The 22,396-nt window shown below is 63.9% G+C and overlaps 1 protein-coding gene across 1 annotated transcript; it reads left to right on the top strand.

Annotated features, from left to right (window-relative positions):
• Nucleotides 1-1,557: 1,557 nt before the first annotated feature.
• On the top strand, nt 1,558-21,733 carry WFS1 (wolframin ER transmembrane glycoprotein). Its single transcript, XM_016161250.2, has 8 exons — nt 1,558-1,707; nt 6,652-6,863; nt 10,930-11,012; nt 11,290-11,434; nt 12,616-12,786; nt 13,580-13,660; nt 14,730-14,878; nt 19,072-21,733. The coding sequence occupies exons 2-8, from the start codon at nt 6,653-6,655 to the stop codon at nt 20,875-20,877; spliced, it is 2,646 nt and encodes an 881-aa protein (XP_016016736.2). The 5' UTR covers nt 1,558-1,707; nt 6,652; the 3' UTR covers nt 20,878-21,733.
• Nucleotides 21,734-22,396: the final 663 nt, after the last annotated feature.

Below are 22,396 nucleotides of genomic sequence, written 5' to 3'. Positions count from 1 at the left end.
AATTCCTCCTGTCTCTCAGAGGTGAACTGGAAATAACTTGGAGAAACTTGTTTTGGTAAAATGTATCTTCAGATCTGATGACGCCTGTTAAGGTCCAGTGCTTCTGCTCCTAGGACTTGCCTTTACATGAACGCACACGGTGGCATCACGATGACTTTGCCCCAGTGAAACAGTCACGCATGTACACATACACACACAATTTAACCAAGGCAAGCTCTAGAAACCCTTTCCTAAAGATGCAGAGGCACCAAAGTGTGAACGGTAATAGTCTCTGAGTAACTTTTTTCTCCTTTCTACTTTTCGTAATTATCCAGATTTTCTGTAATCGGTATACTTTAAGGGGGAATGAGTTCTGTGTGACTTTGGGCAAATAGCTATCCATGTCTAAACCTCAATTTTCTCATCACTGAAACTGCGTCTAAGCTCCTCCCCTCACCCCGTGGGACCACTAGGGATGGAATGAAAACCTCAGAGTGCGGAGCGCCCCCTTCTCGATCCTGGGCAGAGAGGGGTGCTGCTCAGCGCTGCTTTCCTTCCTGCCTCCCTGAGCCTCACGTTGTTAGATGAGAAGAGGGGGAGGGGACAAGGATAGAACTCATCTCCAAAAGCATCCAGAATCTTTGTTCCAAACTCGTTGGTAGCATATCTCTGGCAACCACTCAGCCTCAGTTTCTGCAATGATAACCCAGGACGGGTAACTCAGGTTGGCTGTGAGGCCCACACACAAAGCAGACAGAGCCCAGGGGGCCCCAGGGTGACCGGCCAGGGCCCCACAGTCTCACGGACTGACCTTTGACCTCATCTCCAAACCACACCTCCCAGATGCAGGGCAGGACCAAGCGGGTTTCTGAACTGCCTGAGACTCACGTCACTTCCTTGGCTAATATATATTTTTAAATGCATCCCACAATTACCTCGTGCAAAGCGTGCTACGTGCGTGCATTTGATTTCGTGCGTTTAGAGCAGCACTTGGCTACAGGTACACATTTAAATCAGCCACATTTTTCTATTCCTGCAGTTCTGTCAGGGGAGCCGGCTCTCAGTGGCCAGGCTGAATTAAGGTGTCTGGTGCATAGTAGGAGCTCAAGCTGTTAATATTGCAATAGCAAGTATAACAAATCTGAAGTTGGGGGCTGGAACGGTGGGTGAAAGGTGGCCCGAGTTTTCTCCAAGGGTCCAACCACCTGTTACAGAGGGAGAAGAGGGGTGTCGCTAAGAATCAGGACCGGACGCCTTGCCAGCTGGGTAACGGGGTGCGGGGGCGGGGCGGGGAGAGAGGGGCTGTGTTGGGCGGGGACACGGCGGGCGGGGCGGGGCCGGGGCCGAGTCCGCTCGGAAACTTTCGCTGTTGGACACGCCCCCCGGCGCCCTCTTGCGGGGACCGGTGGGCAACAGCCATGCGAGGCACGCCGTGATTGGCGAAGGTGAGCAGTGATTGGCAGGCACGCTGGCCGCTCACTGGGCCGAGCCGGCGCCGCGTCCTCCTGGCCGCATCCGGAGTGGAGCGCTGTGCGTAGCCCCGCCCCTGCCCCGCCCCCTGCGCGCGGTGGGCCGCACTCGCCGGCTCCCCAGCGACCAGCGAGCGCCTCAGGCTCGTCGCGGCCTCTTCGGTTCGCCCCAGAGAGTTCGGCTCCTCTCGAGCAACTTCACGGCGATCCCCGAGGCCTGAGAGCATCGCGGCGCCGCGTACGGCCCACTCGCGGGCGGGTGAGTACTACGTGACAGGGATGGCAGTGCTGGGGGCTGGAAAGGGACCAGGGAGCGCCGGGGGTGGGGGCGGGGAGGGCGCCTCCTGCCTCCGGCCTCAGTTTCCCCATATGAGCGGATGGGCAGCTGGTCACAACGTCCGCCTCACCCCCACCCCGCAAGTTCTCCAGAAGTTGGAGGCCCGGTGTCCCTCCTACTCCGCGACTGCGTGGGGACCCATGCCCGGGTGAGGTCGTCCTCGAGGGTGCGCGCCCCCTTGGCCCCAGCTCCCCGGGAATCGTGGGGGACCGTGCGCTCCAAGCACTGTCACTCCCATGAACCTCACCGCGAAACCCCTTTGTGGGGGGAGGGGAACAGACCCAAAAGGCTGGGGGCGCGGCCCGTGGCAGGGGGCGACTCCTCCCTGCGGCAACGGTCCAAGTTGCCCCGTCATGATCCTCCCCCTCGCAGCTGTCCGCGAGACCCAGGCCCGCCTTCGGTGCCCGCGGGGCTGCTGGAAGGCGGTTGGGTCCCCAAATCAGAGCTCGGAGCTGATGGGGGTTCAGCCCCATTGCGAGGACGGAAACCGCCTAAGTGGCAGCCTCTGGGTCAGGCTGAAACGCCCCCAGCCCACTCAGAGTCTGTCTGGGAGTCACTTTCCCCTGGGGCTGCTGCGGGCAGGAGTGGGCTGGCAGTGGCAGCCCCGAGGCCCTCAGAATGTTAATTTGTGTTTTGACAGGGGGGAGCTTTCTGGGGAATCTGAGCCAGTCCTTTGGGCATGATGGAGCTGTGTCCTCTGCCCGTTTTTGGTAGTTGTTGTTAAGAAATTCCAAGGAACTAACACTTGTACAATATTTAAACCTCTAGGTCATCTCAGGGGTAGGAATTGTAGCCTCATTTCACATGAGAACGCTGAGGTTCACTCTGTTTCGGTGACCTGCCCAGGCAAGTGCAGCCACGCCTCTTCTCACCCTGGACAGTGACCTCTGGCATTCAGCCTGTTCCTAAAGGACTTTTTCTACTGCGGGATTCATCACGGCCCTGGGGCCCCTCTGCGCTGGCCGCCCACTCACTGCAGCCCTGTGCTGGAAGCAGAGGCCACACTTGCCAGTGCCCCTCTTGTGATTCTCACGGGAGGCCCTCAGCATCTGACTGGGGATTTTGATAGAAGTTCCTTGGTCCTTCCCCAGCAGATGGACCTTTGCCTGGTCATAGGCAAGGTTGCTGGGAGACCACGTCTCATCCTCCGTCCCAGGATGGAAGAGCTCGTGCAAGGCCTCCCCCTCAGGCCTCCCCTGCCCTCCCAGGCCAGAGCTGCACAGGCCTTCGGGTCTGGTCACAGAGGGGAACCCTCCCCCGTCCTAGCGCCCAAGAACACTTGTGCTGCAGGACAGAGACCAAGCCCTGGTCCACAGTGGTGGTGGTGAAAAGAACTGTACTAGAGAGGAGGCTTTGTGCTTTGTACAACTCCCTGTCCTCGCCCGTGTTCCCACCTCAGAGAGTGGAGCCGCCACCGGGGCCCTTGGCCAGACCCCGCCACCCTCTGCTTCCCCGCACCTCACATTCAGTTGGTGACACTCCCGTTTCTCCCAGCTTCAGAGCTGTGCTCAGACGCCTGTGCTGGGCCAGGCGCCTCACCTTTCTCTGGATGGCTGCCCCGCCCCCTCCCGGTCCCTCATCATGATGGTTCTTTAACTGCCATGTCCCCACTCAGCACTGTCCTGCCCTTCTGGCTGTGAGCCCGGCACCGGGCCAGGCCCTTGGGACCTGCCCCCAGCGTCCACTCAGCCTCTGCTCTCATTTCCGTGTCCCTTCCCCAGAGGTCACGTCTCAGCCTCCCATCCTTCCCCGCCACATGGCCGGCTCACTGGTCTCCTCCTTCCTTTTCCCCTGAGCAGTCCCTGCCGGAATGCCCAGACAGCTGCCGTCCCCCCCCTCCCCACCTCCCCCCTCCTGCTGGTCCTGAAGGCACAGTCAGGCCTCTCTCTCACAGCTGAGGGAGCCCCCCGTTGCGTGCCCGCAGCCCCAAACGGCCATCGTCGCGGTTGTCCAGTTGTCCGGCTGTCCGTGTAGGTGTCGTTCTTCCCGTCCAGACTGAGCTCTCGAAGGCCTGCCCTCCAGGAGCCTGCTCTGGGCAGGGAGGCCCCGCATGGCACCTGGCGCAGGATCGGGCCAGGCGCAGAGCAGGTGCCAGGTGTATGTATGGTGAGGGCTCAGCCACTGCAGAGACAGTGTGGCTGTCTGTGGTCACTACCTAAGGCATTCCCAACTAGACTCCGCCTTTGTTCCTGTGACCTTGGCACTTGGGTAGAACCGGAATGTTGGTTGGTTTGGCCCCTAATACTCTGGGGCAAAAATAGGCACTCGGAAGCCTCCACGGCCTCGTGCCCTTGTCTTGAGGAGCAGCCCTGTGCGGGGGGCTGGGCCAGGTGGGGCCGGAGCAGACGTCACAGACCCTGGGAAGCCCTGGGCCCACTCCCTTCGGGCTCAGTCACAGATGGGTTTTAGAATAACATTTTTGTTGTCATTCCAAAAACCTCGCAAATTCATTTGAGGAAATTAAAGAAACATTTTGAAGAAGAGTAAAATAAAACCACCTGTAACCCCTCCACCCAGAGGTAGCATTGCCATTTTGGAGGCATTTTTTTCTCATCTTTCTCTGCAGATAAGCTTCGTTTTCATCCTAAACAGACTCCAGCTAATATCTCATGGCGCTTTAAATCCTGCTTGACAGTGTTATGCACACACGTTCCTTGTCTTTAAACACTGTTCGCCAGGCCGTGGGTAACGGCTGTCTAGTGCAGCCCCATACGGAGGGCTGTAACATTCAGAACTGCCCTCTCTGGAAAGTGCTGGAAAGCACAGCGTGACAGACACCAGGAAGGGGGCTCTGCCAGAGTGGAGGCGCGGAGGTCAGCGTCGCACGGGGCGGGGGGCGGGTGGTGGTGGCGGAGGAGCAGGAGAGTGGACGGGGGCGGGGGGAAAGGGGGAAGCAGGGGGCGTGGCAGAGGCCGGCGGGGCCCAGTCTTGAGAGGCCCCTTTTCCGTACGTCGCAGAGGTTTTATGGGTGGAATTCCAGCCCCCGCACGGAGCCGTGTGGCCTCGAGCTGGAATCGCGCCTTCCAGGACCATGTTTCCTTGTCTGTGGGATGGGGCGAGGGTTGCAGGATTCGCCGGCCCTCCGTCCGTAACACCAGGATAACCCGAGAAAGTCTGTGGGAAGTGCTGGGGACAGAGCACTGGCACCCGTGTTTGGTGCCGTCATCATTAGGACACAGGTGTCATGTGACCCGCGTTCAGGCGAGCAGCCCTCTGCCGTTCTGAGAAGGTGGCCTTTGATTGCAGAGGCAGCGGGAGCCGCTGGAGACGGCGGGAAAGGGCGGGGCCCCCATGGTTCCAAGTCCTGCCTTTCTTGCCCTCTCGGGTTGGCTGGTGACCCACACGCGCCCAGGTCGTGTGTGCCGAATCACCGCTGACTTCTCCGCCGTTGGCTGGCTGTGTGCCCGCTTCAGTCCTCACGTGTGGTGTGGCCAAATGCCGAGTGGCCTCTTTGGTTCCTGGAGGCCTGGAGTGTGGAAACGCCGAGCCCTGCTTGGATCTCCAGGCAGCTTCCTGGCTGGACCGCGCCTGCGGCTTGCTGGGGGCTGTGTTAGAAGAAGGGTCAGTCCCCCTAGGCGGGCACGTCAGGTGAAATCCACAGGGCTCTGGTGAACACAGGTCCGGTCTTTGCGACCCACTTGTGGCTGGGGACAGGGTAGACCTGGTCGTGTAGCCCCCGGGAACTGGCGTATGGTGCCTGAGGCCACGCCTGCCTCTTCCTGTGACAACAGCTACCAGACGTGTGGGGCACCTACTCTATCCGGCAGGCCGGGTGCTTGGAGCCGGGTGTTGGGAGATGACTGCGACCCATGCCCGCCTCGTGTGCCTCACGATCCCTGGTCTCATCTGGTCCTCGCGGCACCCCTGAGCATGGGGTGATTGTCCCCATTACACTGGAGGAGACTGGGGTGCAGGGAGGGGCGTTGCCAGCTCAGGCCCACCAGCTGGTGGGGACAGGCCGAGGGCAGGGCTACAGCCAGACCTCCCCTCGCCAGCCTCTCCCTGCTCTGCCCCGTCCCTCTCTGTGGCTTCAGATTCTAAGGTCTCACCCTGTGGCTCCGGGCTGGAGGGCTTTAAAGCTGAGCAGATCTGACTCAATCCTGGCCCCACCAGCCGTGGTCCTCCCCCGCCTCTCCCACCCCCTCCTTCCATCGCCCGTCCCTCCCCCTCCACTCCTCCCGGGCCCCCGGGGGGATCCTCCCTGGCCTCTCAGCTCCGGGCCTCTGGGGGGCCGCGGCGTCCTCGGCTCGCTGGCGCATGGCTCCAGCCTCTGCCCCCTGCCCCGCCTTCGCGCGGTAGTCTCTCTGTCTGTGCGTTTGCCTCCTCTTCTCGTAGCCACTGGATTTCGGGCTCACCACAATGCAGGATGATCTTGTCTGGACATCTTTAATCACATCTGCAAAGACCCCTTTTTCCAAATCAGGGCACCTCCACGGATTTTGGGTGGACGCATCAAGTGGAGGCCGCCATTCAACCCGCCACAGCCATCAGGCAGTGCGCCGATGGCCCACGCGGAATCTCGCTGACCTCTCGCTTCAGTCCTCAGATGCGGACGCCGAGGCCACATGGCTCCTGCCCGGTGGGGCGGGTACTCGAGGCCTCAGAACTTAGGGCCCGAGCTGCTGACTGCTGGGACCCGCTGAGCTGGGTGGCCTTGAATGCACTTCCTTCCTTGATGGTCTCATCTGTAAAATAGGGGTGGTCTTATGGGGGCTGTCACGAGGCTGGATGAGACCTCACAGAACGCCGGCAGCCCCCACCCCGTGACCCTTTGCCGCGCCCTCTCCTACCAAGACCTAGAGGCTGGAGCAGGCCGCGCTCAGCTGGCCCCGGCGTGTGTCTGACCGCAGCGCTTCTCACCGGCAGGATGGACCCCAGCGCCCGCACGCCGAGCCCCTCGGGCCCACAGCCTCCCCCACCGCCGCAGCCGCAGGCCCGCGCGCGGCTCAACGCCACCTCCTCAGTGGAGCAGAAGAGCGAGGTGCCCCGAGCTCCCGGCCCAGACGTGGGAGACGCAGCGGCCCCAGCCACGCGCCCGGCCCCGCGCGCCGACAGCCAAGAAAGAGTGGACAGGACAGGTAAGGGGACGGGGCTGGAGGGCCGGACTGCCCTCGGGGAGCCCCCGCGGCCGGGCGCGATGCAGGCACCCCTGTGAGGTTCCTCCCTCGGGCGTCCCCCGTAGTGCAGGCCCCGCACCCCTCCAGGCCCCGCAGCCCTCCCCCGATGGCCTCGCCCCTGAGCTCGCAGACATGAGCAGCAGCGGATGGCACAGTCCTGATGTCATTTATAATCGAACAGCTCCAGCCCTGACCCGCTTCCAGCCTGGGCTGGCGGGGGGCTCTGCCACAGGCCCTGGGAAGGGGAGAAGCCTTCACAACCTGCAGAGTGCCCCGGGAAGCCCACGCTGTCCCCTGTCCACCATGGCCACTCCCCTTAGAGCCAGCGGCCACCCTGGAACATGCCTGGGCCGGGGCCCAGGTGTCCACTGCCCTCTGAACCACTGTCCCCCATCCCCGTCTGGGCTGCTCGGGGCTGCCCCCAACTCCAGTCTGTCCCTGGGCCTCCACAGGTCTCCACCCCCAAACTGTCCCCCCAGGGGGCGCCTCCCAGGGCAGCAGCAAGACAGCGAGGACCCAGTGGGACAGGACAGCCAGGCACGCTGCTGGCTGTCTCGCGGACACTGGGAGGGGCACAGGGGTGGGCGCGTCCTCCGTCCACCAGCCGCTCACTGAGCGCGGCCCTGTGCCGGCCCTGAGTGGGCGTGTGTGGCACAGGAGAGGCGGACCGGCGGAGGGCACCGAGGGGGCCCCGGACCTGGAGCTGGGGAGTGGAAGCCCACTGTCGGGGGAGAGGGCTCCTGAGCGGGACTTAGCCTGGGAGAGGGCACGGCGGGGCCGGGGCCGTAGGACGGGAATGGCCTCGCCTGGGGCGGGAGTCTGGGGGACAGCCCCAGACCTCCCGGGTGACAGGTGGTCACGAGCAAAGAGGCGTCAGGGGTGGCAAAGCTGTGTGTCCAGCCCGAGGTCGGGGTACCCAGAGTGCATGAGACCCCTCCGTGGCTCGGGCGTCAGGTGGAGAAAGGCTCTTGCCACACCACGAGTTCCACGGACACTTGCAAGCAGAGGCTCCCTGTGACCTGTGTGAGGACCTCGCCGGGCCAGCGTTTCCCCTCCTGACCGTTTGTTTGCCCGGCGCTTCCCAGTGCCTCTGGCCTGTGTTATTCTCACAGCCGCCAACCCCGCAGGGGCCCCAGTCCCGTGATCAGCACCTGCTGTGGGAGCCGCTGTCCCCGGGGCCTCACGTGACTGTTCACAGCCACCTGGGAGGGAGGCTCCGTTGTTACCCCATGTAGAACTGAGGAAACCAAGGCTCAGACTTGTCTAAGTGACCAGCTGCCGAGGGACGGGTGCACAGGTGACCCAAGTCTCCTGTCCCACAGTGGCCCCTCCCAGTAGAGCCTCGGGGACCTGCAGGCTCAAGGCTCCCAGTACATTTCCGATGGGGCCAGCACCCAACCTGTCCTCTTGTGATCATCAGTGTCCTTTGAAGATGCCTGCATTCTCCGCTTTGCCCCCAAGCCTCTGGGCAGGCCAGGGCCTGACCCGGAATCTCGGCCCAGCCACAGATGCCTCGTGGCCGCAGGGCAAAAACCAGGGCTGGGAACCTGCTTGGTTTCAATCTGGTTGAGCAAAACAGCCCTGGAGGATGGAGTCACCACTGTCAGGTCCAGATAAGAAGAATCAGGAAACAGATGTGGTTTGTTTGGCTTCTGCCCCCGAAAGGAGGGGAGAGGAGGGGAGTGAAGAGGAGGAGAGAGGAGGAGGGACGGGGGGGGGGGGACGGGGGGTGGTGTAGAACAAGCCCTGGACAGGCTGGCAGCCTTGGGGTCCCAGCCCCCCACACTGGGCTGCGCTGCGTCACTTGCCAGCCGCTCCGAGCTGTCGCTGGTCACTGATGTGGACTCAGCAATCCCCTCCCTGCAGGCCCTGCAGAGCACCCACCCGAGAGTGGCTTTTCGGGTCAGTTTTAGTTAATTAACTCACCTGCCCCTCGAGCAAAGCTGTGAGGAGCATCAGTCAAGCGCCAACAGTTACAGCGAGCGCGCGCGGATGTTAACGACAGTTTCCGCGCCAGACGCCACGTTAGTTAGTCGTTATCTATGCTGACTCACTTCGCTGGCATTTCTCAGACAGGAAAGCCCAGGGGAAGGTCAGGTGACGACCCCGGGCACTCCGCTGGTGAGGGGCGAAGTGGGCGTTGAGCGCAGACCGTGAGCCCGTGCTTGCCTGCTGTGACTGGCCACCAGCGACAGCCATGACCGCTCGTGGCGCGCCAGCGTGTGCCCAGTGCCTTGGGTCACTTTCTGCAGGGAGCCCCGTGCCACGGGGCCGAGCAGTGCCCTGTGCAAGAGCGAAGCAGAGATGGCTCGCATTCGAGCCTGACCTGGCCGGCTGTCCCCAGAGTTATCTCTGGCCAGGCCTGCCCTCCAGGGACCCTGGGCAAGAGAGAGAGAAGCGCAGAGCATCTGCGTCCTGGCCGAGCACCATGCAGGCGCCCACGGCCCACGCGGTGCCCGCTCTGCCTACCCCGGCGGGTCAGGCAGAAGGACTGCCACCCGCGGAACGGCCTCTGGCCATCGGTGCCGAGCCAGCGCTCACCTAGGCAGCCGCAGGCCACAGACAGGCATGGTGGCTGGAACCCTGGGGTCAGGGTGCAGCCTGCCAGGAAGCCTGCACCCAGCATCGACTGCGGCCTCGTGGTTCCTCGTGGACCGCCCCGTTGCCGGTGGTAACCGTTTGATTGAGCCAGACTCACACAGCACTGATGCTGAAGGCGGAGTCACAGGCTGGTCAGATTTCCCTCTGTGCGTTTCCCGGCTCCTGAGCCCAAGGGAGGGACCCTGGCCTGGCGCCTGCAGGCTTTGCATTCTTCCATTCTCAAGTCCAAGCCCTTGCCCAGAAAGTACATTCCAGGGCTGAGGGTGCCAGCAGCCAGAAGGGAGAACTGACCTTGATGACTCAGGGGGCGCTGGGATCCAGGGCCACGCCAGGTGAGGCCCCCTTGGACCACGGGGAGGAAGCCCCGTCCAGCTTTGCAGGGAAAGGCGTCATGCTGTATGTGAGCTGTATGTGTCCTCCCAGAGGGCCGCCATGCCTATGCCTGACCTGTGGGATCTCATGGAGAATCCTCCCTGGGAGCTGTCCCCAGCACCCCCCCCCACCCCCGGGCCTTCTCCAAACTGGATGTGACCCCTCCACCTCCGAGCCTTGCAGGCCGTGGCACCTCAGGCCGCCGCCCCTGCTCCCCCCTCCCGGAGCCCTGTGCTGCACAGACTCAGGCGCCCTCGACGAAGGCTGGCAGCGTCCCCGCCGCAGAGCAGGGCCGAGCCTGGCAGGAGGCGCGGACGGGCGCCCGGGGGGGCCGGGCTCATGCGGACTGCGCTTGTTCCCTTTATTTTCTGCCTTCTATTTTCAGAAACTTCTAGAGAGTGAAAGTCTGTTAATGCCTAAGAAGCACCTACTCTGTGGTCAGCAGGGCTCCAGCCACATCCCACACGTCTGTCTTGACAGGAGCCCCCGCACCCTGCGTGTGTCCCCTCGGCGGGACCTCAGAGCCATTGAAGTGCTAAATGTCACCACAGATCAATGTGGGAAATCGGTTACGGTGCACACGTGTGCGCGCGCGTGCTTATAAAATTTCGAAGTGCATGCGCACTGATGTGACTTCCAAAAATCGTGTGTATATGGACTTCAATCTTAGAAAACATGAATTTGGTTCATTTATTGGGGCGTAGGTTCTTTCCTTAGGTCAGGGGCTTTCAAACCTGAGCCTCGGGCCTTTCTGGAGCCGTAGTTCGAGCTGCAGTGAGCCGAGGGGCGATGGTGGCACCGAACCTGGGCCCCTCGTCCTTCCTGGGACACCCACGGAGGAGACTGAGCTGCTGCCCCCACGTTCGCTGTCCTCGCCCCACCACGGGGGGCGGGGTCTGAGGGGTGTCCTCTCTGCACCCCCACGCACCGCTGACCTGATTTCCACGCGAGGCGCTGCTCCAGGCCTGACGCCCACTCCTGTGTCCTGTCCACTCTGACAAGTGACAGGACCAGCCCCGTGACGTCCTGTCTGTCTGTTTTTGCCGCGGTAAAGGGCCCATGAAGGCAGACATGGAAATCCCCTTTGAAGAACTCCTGGAGAAGGCCAAGGCTGGGAACCCCAAGGCGCAGACAGAGGTGAGGACCGTGGCGGGCCTGGCCGGGAGCTCTGTGGCCGTGGGAACAGGGAGCCGGTGCTGCACGGTGCCTGGACCCCGTCTGTTTCTTGTTTGCCGAGCCATCTTTCCTCCCGCCGCCCCTTTGGGGAGCATGTGCTCCTCTCCCTTGTCCCGATCGCCCAGCTTGTCAGGGCTGGGCCATGGGGCGCTGGGTGGGACCGGCCACAGGGTGCTGGGTGGCCGGTGTGGAGGAGGAGCCGCTGCAGGACACACCTGGATTGCTCTCTCTCCTGCAGGTGGGGAAACACTACCTGCAGCTGGCCAGCGACATGGACGAGGAGCTCAACAGCTGCACTGCCGTGGACTGGCTGACCCTGGCCGCCAAGCAGGGCCGGCGCGAGGCTGTCCGGCTCCTCCGCCGGTGCCTGGCGGACAGGAGAGGTGGGTGTGGTGGGTCTGGGTGAGGCTCTGCCGGGGGTCGGGGGACGCGGCGCTGCTTGCCGAGTGACAACTGAAACGGTGGCCAGAGGGAAGCCCGATGCCCGAGGCACCACTGAGAAGTACCAGCTTCCGACCTGCCGGGGCGCCGTCACTCACACAGGCTCCCGGAGCCCGTGTGACACAGGACGGTCCTGCGGGCTTTAACGCCCGGGTCCGTCGCTCTCTGCTCGCATTAGTGTCTACAAGCAGGTGGCTCCTGGGCTCTCATCCGAATCAGGGAGGAGACCCCGGAGCCAAGGGAGCTCCGCGTCACCGGGGCGGAGCTGGGGACCGTGCCGGGGGCACTGGGGACAGTGAGGGGTAGGCCGGCCAGGCACGGTCACTGACCGCGTTATCCTCCCCGAGTCACCAGCTGGCCCCGAGGCCGCGAGGGAGCAGGAGGGGGGCGTGTGAGGAGGAGCCCGCGGCTGCAGCCCACCCCCACTTCTCACAGAGTGCTTTCCGAATCAAAGAAACATGCACACTTAGGTAGAAAATAGGAAAATATTTAAAAGGGATAAAAACAAACCTCATTCCCAAGCCCCCTACCCCCCGGGAGTGGCATGCTGGTGGCCCTGGCACAGGAGGGGGAGAGGACGAGATGGCCGCTGGCCCGGCCTGTGACACCGTGCCTGTCTCTCCAGTGTGCGTGTGAGCTCAGCGCTCCCGGCCGCCCTAGGAGGGCCGCATCTGCCAAGGCTGCAGCGAGGCTGGCCTGGGCTCAAGACCGCCCCCCGCCTCCGCCTCTCTGTGTCGCCCTGGCCTTGGACAAGCCAGGACGCCCCGTGTGCCTCAGTTTCTCCATCTGTAAGATGGGGGTGGTAGTGCCTTCTTCAGGGGGTCCTCGTGAGGACGAAACAGGAGAGGGGAGCGAGCCAGGAGGCTGGGAAGGCCTCCCACGGCACCTGCCCGCAGTGCACGCCGGGCTAGTGGGTCGGGCCCAGCCTCCAACGCAGAGTGGGTGCCGGCGGGGACCTTGGCCAGGCGTCCTTTTAGGTCAGATGCCCTTTTCTGCCCTGACGACCTAAAGGTACCTGTAAAGCCCCTCACGTGAGTCCCTTCCCAGAGCCGGCCAGGGTTCGCAGTGCCACTGCGGCCGCCAGGAGGGTGTGGCGAGGCCCCTGACAGCCCCTGTTCCTCAGGCATCACCTCCGAGAACGAGCAGGAGGTGAGGCAGCTCTGCTCCGAGACCGAGCTGGAGCGGGCCGTGCGCAAGGCGGCCCTGGTCATGTACTGGAAGCTCAACCCCAGGAAGAAAAAGCAGGTGGCCGTGCACGAGCTGCTGGAGAACGTCGGCCAGGTCAACGAGCACGGTGCGTGGCCCTTGGGGGCGCTGGGCCTCCCCCGGGGACCCTGGGGGCCTGGAGTTCTGGGGGGCCCCCAGAGACCTTCTTGTGGGGATGTCATGGGTCGCCTGTAATGCCTAGGGAGGGTCCTTCCTGGGGCTCAGGCATATGCTTAATGTGACAGAGTTAGGGTCCCCCATGTGCACCCCCAGAGGACCCTGCAGTGGCCCAGCCCAGCCCCCACCTGCTGCCCCCCTCTGCCCTCCCGTCCGGCCCCTGCCCGACCTGCCCCTGTAAGGCACGCCTCAGCAGGCGGCATGCGGGAAGAGCTCGCCCAGCTGGGGTGTGGCAGGTGGACGGACGTTGACGAAGGGGCAGAATGTTCTGGTCCCGGCTGTGTGCATTCACTGAGCACACTGGGGCGGAGCCCCGCCAGCACCGGGGCCGGGGACCCGGGGACCTCACAATGCTTCTCAGGGGAAAATCACACCAAGGGACAGTGCTAGCAAAGGTGTTGGGGACGGGTCACACTGACCAGAGAGCGTGGTGTCCAGTGCTGTGTCCATGGGAGGATGGGCTGTGCCCAGCAGAGTGGGAGTGGCCTGCAGGGCACCGACTGACCTGAGAGGGTGGAGGCCGAGGTGGCTGCCCAGGGGCGTGGCCCCGGCCATGTCCACCAGGGGCCACATGGATGCCCCAGGCCCTGCAGTCCCCAGAACTCGGAGCCCCCCAGGAGTGCGTGGGCTGGTTTCTGGAGGGCTCGAGAGCGTGAGGGGACAGTCAGCCTGCCTTCATCCTCCATCCACTCTGTCCCCTGCAGATGGAGGGACACAGCCGGGCCCTGTCCCCAAGTCGCTGCAGAAGCAGAGGCGGGTGCTGGAGCGCTTGGTCAGCAGCGAGTGTGAGTATGGCCGCCGTCCGCCCCCAGCAGCCTCCGCCGTGGTGTCACGCCCGCCACAGTGGGCACACGTCCACTCCCCCCTGTGGCGTCCAGGCCTCGGCCCCCGGGGTCTGGAACACGAGGGCGTTTCTGTGCACTGCATTTGCGGGGGTGGTTTGGGTGTTCGTTCTGGGCGCTGGTGCTGGAGCCTGCCCCTCGGGAGCGCACACCGTATCGGGGAGACGGGCGTGGGAGGAGGGCCGCAGCACGAAGGCCCCCCAGGCCAGAAGCGCAGGGCGCGGCCCCTTCCTGGGTGCCTGAGCCATCAGCAAGGGCCAGGAGGCAGGTGGCCATCTACTTGCTGCGTTCTGTGATCGGCTCATTGTTGGGTCCCCAGCTCCTAGGACACAGCCCCCCACACGGGAGGCCTCAGAAGACCCCGGCGACTGCCAGGCGAGGCAGGGCCGGCCGCGTGTCCGGTGGCCTGTTCCCGGTTGTGCCCGTTCTCTCCCTGCACCTCCCGGGCCCCCGCTCTGCCTGCGGGAGGCGTGCTCCACGCGGACGCGGCTTGCGCTGCGCGTCCAGCCTCCTGTGGACGGGAAGCCCGGGTCGGCACACGCCGGGTGTGTTCCCCGTTCCCAGCATCCCCAGTGCTCGGGAAAGTGCACTGCACGGCGGAGGCCCTTGGCGGGCGTGTGGTGAATGGCGCGGTCGGGGTGGCCGGGCTGCCAAGCAGCTGTCGCCAGTGCTGCGAGGAGCCAGGGCTGGGGGCGAAGGCGGCAGACAGGTGGCCGGTACAGGTGGCCGAAGGACAGGCCTCTGAGCTGGGCTTGGGGGCGGCAGTCCCTGGGCATGGAGACCTGGGAGGGGGGATGCTTCAGGGAGGGCTGGTGTGTCGCCAAGGTGGGGGGGGGGGGCGGGGGGAGCCAGCACTCAGCAGCCCGTCTGCCTCCTCCCCCCATGCATCGGCCTGGTCCTCGCCCACCCGCCCACGACAGACAGGTGCTCAGCCTCTCCCTGCCTCGCCGGTCCACGCGGGGTGACTGTGCTCGGAGTGTGGGCAGACCCGTGCCTTTCTCCTGTGCTTTAGCCAAGAACTACATAGCACAGGACGACTTCGTGGAGATCGCGAAGAAGTACGCCAAGGGCATCATCCCTGCCAACGTGGTCCTGGAGGACGATGACGACGACGACGAGCTGGCCGGCAAGGGCCCCGAGGACCTGCCCCTGCGCCTGAAGGTGAGCCGGCCGGAGGCCCCCCGGAGGGCCTCGCCCCCGGGGCTACCCGCCTGCCCTCGGAGCACCCTGGCGCTCCTGGGCGGGGGGTCGGCGGGAAGCCCTTGCCCATCACAGGAGCCTCCTGGCCGCCAGGACTCGTCCCCATGCAGGGACCTGCTCAGACTCAGGCTCCGAAACAGGGCGCCGTCAGGCAGGTGCACCTGCTGGGCGACAGGTGGGCACAGACCCCGTCCTGGGTCTCTCTCCACAAATGCTGTGGGGGAGCAGGCGCCATACACTGGAGACTTTGTCATTTTGAAAAATTTTTCATTTCCAGTACAGAGTGGAGGTTTGCTTCTCAAAGATGCCTTCCCCCCCAAACAAAGCGCTAGTGCTGGGCAGACCGGGGGGTCCTGCAGGGTGCCAGATCCTCCGGATCCGTCAGGGCTCAGGGAGAGATGCGGGAGGAGGGGGGACAGGCCGGCGAGGAGGCGACCGTGTGCCGGTCTGAAGGAAGGGGCACACTCACTCGCGCCACCGCCGGCAGGAGCGAGCAGCAGCAGGCGGCCGGGCACGAGCGAGGAGCGCGTGGCCGCGGCCCGTGCGGGAAGCGGGCGTGGCGGCTCGGGCCTGGCGCGCCGGCGCTCGCTTTCCTGGCGTGGGGGTGAGACTTGCCGTGCGGACGCACTGCGTGGCCGTGCTGCGCCCCCAGGGTTCACCCCCAGCTCCGCTCACGGGCTGAACGGCCAGGGTCCATAGCTCACTCTGCAGAGAACACCGGCGTTCCCCGAAGTTTGGCTGCCTGACCCACACGGATCCCTTAGCACAGGGGCTGCTGGGTAGTGCCCAGGCGTGGGTCAGCTGTGCATCTCAGCCGACTGGGACGTGTGCAGTGACCCTCGGCGTGGCAGACTGGGCCGAATGAGTCAGGGTCGGGCAGGCTGGTGGGAGTGGAGGGAACAGGAAGTCTGCCAACTGCCCTGTGCTGGGGGCCGAGTGTGGGGCTCAGCCAGGCCGCCCTGCTGGTGGGAGGCAGACTCAGCGAACAGCCTGCAGGCGCACCGGGGCCCAGGGCGCAGGCGGGGCGGCCACACTTGGGACTGACGAGCTGAATGAGCGTCCCCGGAGCATGGGGAGCACGTCCCAGGTGAGAGTTCTGAGCGCAGGGCCAGGACGACTGAGGAACTTGACCGAGGGAGGTCACGACCGTTAGGGAAGGTCCTCGCGGAGGAGGGCCAGGCTCAGCCTGGTCACGGAGCGATGCCGTTAGTTTCCTCCCTGACGAGAGAAGGAAGGTAGGGCGCCTACCATGGTTCTTGGCAAAGAGGAGGTGCTCCCCAAATTCCAGCGAGGGTCAGAGGTGAAAGGGCAAGTTGGAGGCGACCCTCGGGCCAGGTGGCTGTGGCATGGGTGTCCGAGCTTGCATTGTCCCAGAGTAATTGGTAGCAACGGCTGCTTTCGAAAGCATCCTGGGTCGCACAGTAAATCATGTCACCCTACGTCGGGGCGATGAGCTCATAGAAGATCGAAAGGGCTCTGACGAGGGGGACACAAGGCTCCGAGTCCCCTTCCGGCGTTGAGAGCTGTCAGAGCGCTTCGACCCCTTTACAGGTTTCTCGTTACAAGTCTTCTGCAGAAGAGAGAGACTGAGTCATAGCAGGCGTCTCCTAAAACCAAAAGCTCTTCCAGCTTTTAATAGCCTTTCGCGGGACAGAGAGAGAAGCATGTTCTGGGGGTTCTGGTGCCCCCAAAGTGAAAGATGACAGGCGCCTCTTTGTGAGCTGACGCGACTCCCACAGAATGTTCCAGACTCCCAGCGCTTCTTGAGCCTTTCATGACAGCTGAGGTCCTCTCAAAAACAAACGTAGCAACGTTTTAAAATCCTAACTGTTTCACGTTAAGTCATGGCAAGTCCATGTGGCCGTGTGCGCCCAGGGCTGAGCAGGATCCCGGCGAGGGCCATCTGCCTCCCTGGCTAGTCGGGGTGGCTCCCTGGCCCGCGGCTGGGTCGTGACATCCGTTTTCTCCGTTGCTCGTGTCTGGGTGACCTCAGGCCTGGCCGGAGCTCTCTGCTCTGTCCTTGCATAGAAGTAGCCTCCCTGCTTTTTTGAAAAAATTTCTTTCCTGGTCAAAGAGGAGCATTCTGTTTGTTGCACTTCCTCTGCAGAAACGTTTGCAGCCTCGCGATTCGGGGGGTGGGGGCTGCTCCCGGGGGCAGAGTCGGGGCCTCGCCCAGGCACCGCGGTGTGCAGGCAGAGGCTGGAAGTGTCCTCATCTTTTCGAAGCCTTCTCCACCGTGTGGTTGTGGGTTCGGAGTGCGCGGGTGGCTCCAGACGTCAGGCCAGGGTTAGATTCACGGACAGCGCCGCCACCACCGGGCAGCTGCAGCAGACTCCCTCGCGGCCGCCCGGTGCCGGCTGCGCGGGAACCACGGCGCCCTTCGCCTGCCCCGCCGCATGAGGCCGCCTCGCAGGGGCTGGCCGAGGCGCACGTGGGCGCCCTGTCTGGCTGTTGGTGTTCGGCCCACCGGTCCAGGACAGTCCAGCCCATTCTGAAGGGGCCCTTCCCAGGGGAGCCTGGGGCAGGCGCGTCCTCACAGGCGCTGGTTTGCTCCCTGGCAGGGGTTAGAGACCCCCACCAAGGCTAATGCTGCGGTGCCCGGTGCTCCCTGTCACCCATCCCCACGTGGGTGAGCGCGTGCTGGCTCCTGCGGGAGGCTCCAGGTGGGGAGCCGTCAGCTGCTTTAGTCATTTGTTCAGTTCCTTGCTTGTCATAGAGCAGCGTAGGTGGGCTGTCACAAACAGCCCTGCGTGCACACGCGTGTGTCGACACGGCCGCTTCGTGAGCCCCCACCTGTGGGAACTCGTGCGCGTGGCTGCTTCCAGGTGTCCTGGTCTTCTCGAGTTGATGGCCAAGGCTCTCGGGCAGATGACAGTCACATCCCGGTATTATCGTCACCCAGTCACGCTCACCCAAGACCCCTCCTCCTCGGCCCTCCAGCAGGGGGGGCCGGCCTGTCCCCCGGGCGTGGGTGGAGGCGGGGCTGCCCGCCTCACCTGGGCGCTGATGGGGGCCCATCACCAAGTCCCTCGGATGGGCTCTGCGCACGCTGCCAGGCTCCCCTGGCCCCACACGTGGGCGGTCCTCTGAGCACCCGCTCCCTGGCCCGTTCCCTCCGCACGCCACGCTGCGTGAGGGCAGCACCGTCCGCGGCTGCTCTTCCACGTCCCCTGGGCCCCAGTGTGGCCACAGCCTCTGGGGCTTCCGCACAGAAACCCAGGCAAGTGTAGGGGGCCACTCGGATGGCAGAACCACCCCCACCTCCTCCCTGAGACGGCTCCTGAACTCGTCTCTCCCAACCTCCTTTGCTGTGGTCGAGGCCAGCGGTTACCTCTGCCCTCGGCACTGGGAGCAGGTTGTAGGGGCGGGTCCTGAGGCGGGGAAGGGGCTTTGAATGGGCTCGTGTGGGCTCGTGTGTCTGTTGTTGGGAGGTGGGTGTGTACAGGGGTGGGCGGTGGCAGGCAGCAGGTTCGTAGGGTCTCCTGACTCTAGCGAACACATCTCACCCAGCCCGTTACAGTGGGATCCTCGCCATTCAGTAAAGGCAGGCCGAGCCCCACCCTTCATGAACTTGAACTCCCGTTCTGGAGTCTCTGCTCCCAGCTCCTCTCCTGGGGGCCCAGCGTGGGCTTGTCTGTCCCCATCCCCAAGTGGATGGGGAGTCATGGCGCGGGGGCTGAGGTCCCTTCTGTGGGGGGAGATGGCTCCCACACAGGGCTCTGTCATCCCTACAGCACGAGGCCCTTGGGCAGGGCGGAGGGAACTGGGCGGGTTCCTGCAGGTGCTCACGGTCTCCCGGGGAGACCAGCACCTGTGGGTGTGAGCCAGGTGAGTCTGGAAACCCGGCAGGTCAGGAGTCAGCACGGGGCAGGGGACTGCTCTGGGGGCCCAGAGGCGGGGGGCCAGGACCCGTGGGGCTGGGGGGCAGTGAGGGAGGGCCCTCAGGGACTCCAGCATGACGGAGAGGTTCCCCCCTGGAGCGGGCGTTACAGGTGGAAGCACCTGCGGGGACAGCGGGCCGGCAGTTGGGCAGAGAGCAGAAGTGTGCCGTTCGCCTTGCCCGGAGCCGGGGCGGACTCCCAGGGACTGAGGAGGCGACGGTGAGCAGAGCCCTGTCCTGGCTCCGGCTCCCAGCTTCGGCCCCCTCCCTGCAGGTGGTCAAGTTCCCCTTGCACGCCATCATGGAGATCAAAGAGCACCTGATCGACGTGGCCTCCCGGGCAGGCATGCACTGGCTGTCCACCATCGTCCCCACGCACCACATCAACGCCCTCATCTTCTTCTTCATCATCAGCAACCTGACCATCGACTTCTTCGCCTTCTTCGTGCCCCTGGTCGTCTTCTACCTGTCCTTCGTCTCCATGGTGATCTGCACGCTCAAGGTCTTCCAGGACTGCAAGGCCTGGGAGAGCTTCCACACGCTCACGGGCCTGCTGCTGCGCTTCGAGCCCGACCTGGACGTGGAGCAGGCCGAGGGCAACTTCAGCTGGAACCACCTGGAGCCCTACGTCCACTTCCTGCTGTCCGTCGTCTTCGTCATCTTCTCCTTCCCCGTCGCCAGCAAGGACTGGATCCCCTGCTCGGAGCTGGCCGTGGTGTCCGTCTTCTTCACCGTCACCAGCTACATGAGCCTGAGCACCTCTGCCGAGCCCTACACCCGGAGGGCGCTGGTGACCGAGGTGGCCGCCGGCCTGCTTTCCCTCCTGCCCACCCTGCCCTTCGACTGGCGCCCCCTGAAGCTCCTGGGCCAGACCTTCTTCACCATGCCCGTCGGCCACTTTGTCATCCTGAATGTCAGCGTCCCCTGCCTGCTCTACCTCTATCTGTTCTTCCTCTTCTTCCGCATGGCCCAGCTGCGGAACTTCAAGGGCACCTACTGCTACCTGGTCCCCTACCTGGTCTGCTTCATGTGGTGCGAGCTCTCCGTGGTCATCCTGCTCGAGTCCACCGGCCTGGGGCTGATCCGCGCGTCCATCGGCTACTTCCTCTTCCTCTTCGCCCTCCCCATCCTGGTGGCCGGCTTGGCGCTGATGGGCGTGGTGCAGTTTGCCCGCTGGTTCGTGTCGCTGGAGCTCACCAAGATCGCGGTCACCGTGGTGGTCTGCAGCGTCCCGCTGCTGTTCCGCTGGTGGACCAAGGCCAACTTCTCGGTGGTGGGGATGGTCAAGTCCCTGACGCGGAGCTCCATCGTCAAGCTCATCCTGGTGTGGATCACAGCCATCGTGCTCTTCTGCTGGTTCTACGTGTACCGGTCCGAGGGCATGAAGGTGTACAACTCCACGCTCACCTGGCCGCAGTACAGCTTCCTGTGCGGGCCGCGGGCCTGGAAGGAGACCAACATGGCTCGCACGCAGATCCTGTGCAGCCACCTGGAAGGCCACCGGGTCACGTGGACGGGCCGTTTCAAGTACGTGCGCGTGACGGACATCGACAACAGCGCCGAGGCGGCCATCAACATGCTCCCGTTCTTCATCGGCGACTGGATGCGCTGCCTGTATGGCGAGGCCTACCCCGCCTGCAGCCCCGCCGGCGCCTCCACGGCCGAGCAGGAGCTGTGCCGCCTCAAGCTCCTGGCCAAGCACCCCTGCCACATCAAGAGGTTCGACCGCTACAAGTTCGAGATCACGGTGGGCATGCCCTTCAGCGCCAACGGCGCCCGCGGCCCGGAGGAGGACGACGTCACCAAGGACATCGTGCTGCGGGCCAGCAGTGAGTTCAAGGACGTGCTGCTCAGCCTGCGCCAGGGCAGCCTCATCGAGTTCAGCACCGTCCTCGAGGGCCGCCTGGGCAGCAAGTGGCCCGTCTTCGAGCTCAAGGCCATCAGCTGCCTGAACTGCATGGCCCAGCTCTCGCCCGCCCGCCGGCACGTGAAGGCCGAGCACGACTGGCGCAGCACCGTGCACGGCGCCGTCAAGTTCGCCTTCGACTTCTTCTTCTTCCCGTTCCTGTCGGCCACGTGAGGGCGCGTGCCCGGCCAGAGGGGCGCTGGCCCGCCGCCGTCAGGACACCGCCCCCGCGTGGCCGCCCAGCCCCACAGCGCAGCGCCAGCGCCGACGTGCGCGTGTGTGTGTGCAGCACTAACGCTGACGTGTACGTGTGCGTGTGCGTGACACCAGCGCTGATATGCATGCGTGTGCAACACCAGAACTGACATCCGTGCAGCACCGTGCTTACGCGTGCGTGTGTCCGGCCCTGTGTGCGCTTGCAGGGCCAGGCGTGTTCTGTCCCGTGCAGCCTGCTCGCCTCCCCGGGCCGCGGACCGCTTGAGCGCTGTCACCTGGGAAATGCCCAGCGTAGTTGGAAGTTGCATGCACACTCTAGAGCCAGCGTCCTGACCTTTCAGAGTGAAGCTGGTGTGCCAGGCTAGACAGGATTCCCGTGCCCTGAGAGCACTTGGCAGTGACGTTCTCCCCGCTCCGCACACCCTCCAGGCACCCCAGACCCCTCCTGCTGTCAGAGTTGTGTCTTGAATGTGCTGCTGTGTGAACTCAGTGAAAACACTTCCTATTTATTTGGTTGCTGCTGAGCCTGGGGGCCAGGCAGAGCCACCCAGCGGCCCTGTGGTCAGGGCCCCACCTGATGCCGTCCCGGTCGGGGCCAGGAGGAGCGGCGGCTCTGGGCACGGCATGTCCCCCTGGGCACTGTGCACAGCCTGCCTCACGCTTCTGTCTGGTGGGTGGTGGGTGACTGCGAGGGTCTCACCTGCCTCTACTGGGACCAGGAAGTGGAGCCTGGGCCGTCTCCTCCAGTGCTGTTAGAAGCTTGGCCGTGTTTGTGACGGAGAGCCTCTGAAATAAAAACCTATGATGAAATCTGTCCTTTTCTTCTTTCCTTTGTTTAAAAGCAGTCCTTTCTTGTACGTGCCTGAGAATCAGTGCTGTATTAAACGCAAGTGCAGTTGGAGTTACAGAGAGCAGAGCTGACGAGCCACCCGCCACGGCGCAGACCCAGCGCCACGTCCAGGCCGGGGGCCCCAGCGTTGCTGGCCGTGACTGCCCAGCTGTCCACTCAGGCCCAACCCTGTGAAATGCGCATGGTCACGATTATTTTGAAACTCAAATCACTGATGAAGTGGCGTGTGCGTGGTCGTCCGTGGTTAGGTGGCTGCCGCCCATTCAGCAGTGTGTTTGTGAATCCACGTCCTGCGTTCAGTGATGGACAGTGTTACCTCGTCACGTTTGTCCCCCCGCCTGGTCGGGTCCGCCTGCATCCCTGCGCCCCGAAGGGCATGCTGGGAGCTGCTCGGGAGGGCAGCGTCCCTCTGCGCTGTGAGACGAGGTGAGAGGGCAGCCCCATCACCCTCTCTGATCCCAGAGATGTGTGAGGCCGTGGAGTGCCTCGCAGTTCAGCCTTGCCCCCCAGATTCACCACTAGTTGTCAGGACTGGGGGAGCTGCTGGCATTTTCTGAGCAAACACAGGTGCCATCTGATCCTTATCCTGCATGACGGGTACTGTGTGTGACAGCCCCAAACCGAGGA

This window comes from Rousettus aegyptiacus, unplaced genomic scaffold (assembly GCF_014176215.1).
Source record: "Rousettus aegyptiacus isolate mRouAeg1 unplaced genomic scaffold, mRouAeg1.p scaffold_m13_p_10, whole genome shotgun sequence".
Classification (NCBI taxonomy): Eukaryota; Metazoa; Chordata; class Mammalia; order Chiroptera; family Pteropodidae; genus Rousettus; species Rousettus aegyptiacus.
Note: the sequence above shows the minus strand (reverse complement) of the source record. Positions and strands in the feature narration are given on the sequence as shown.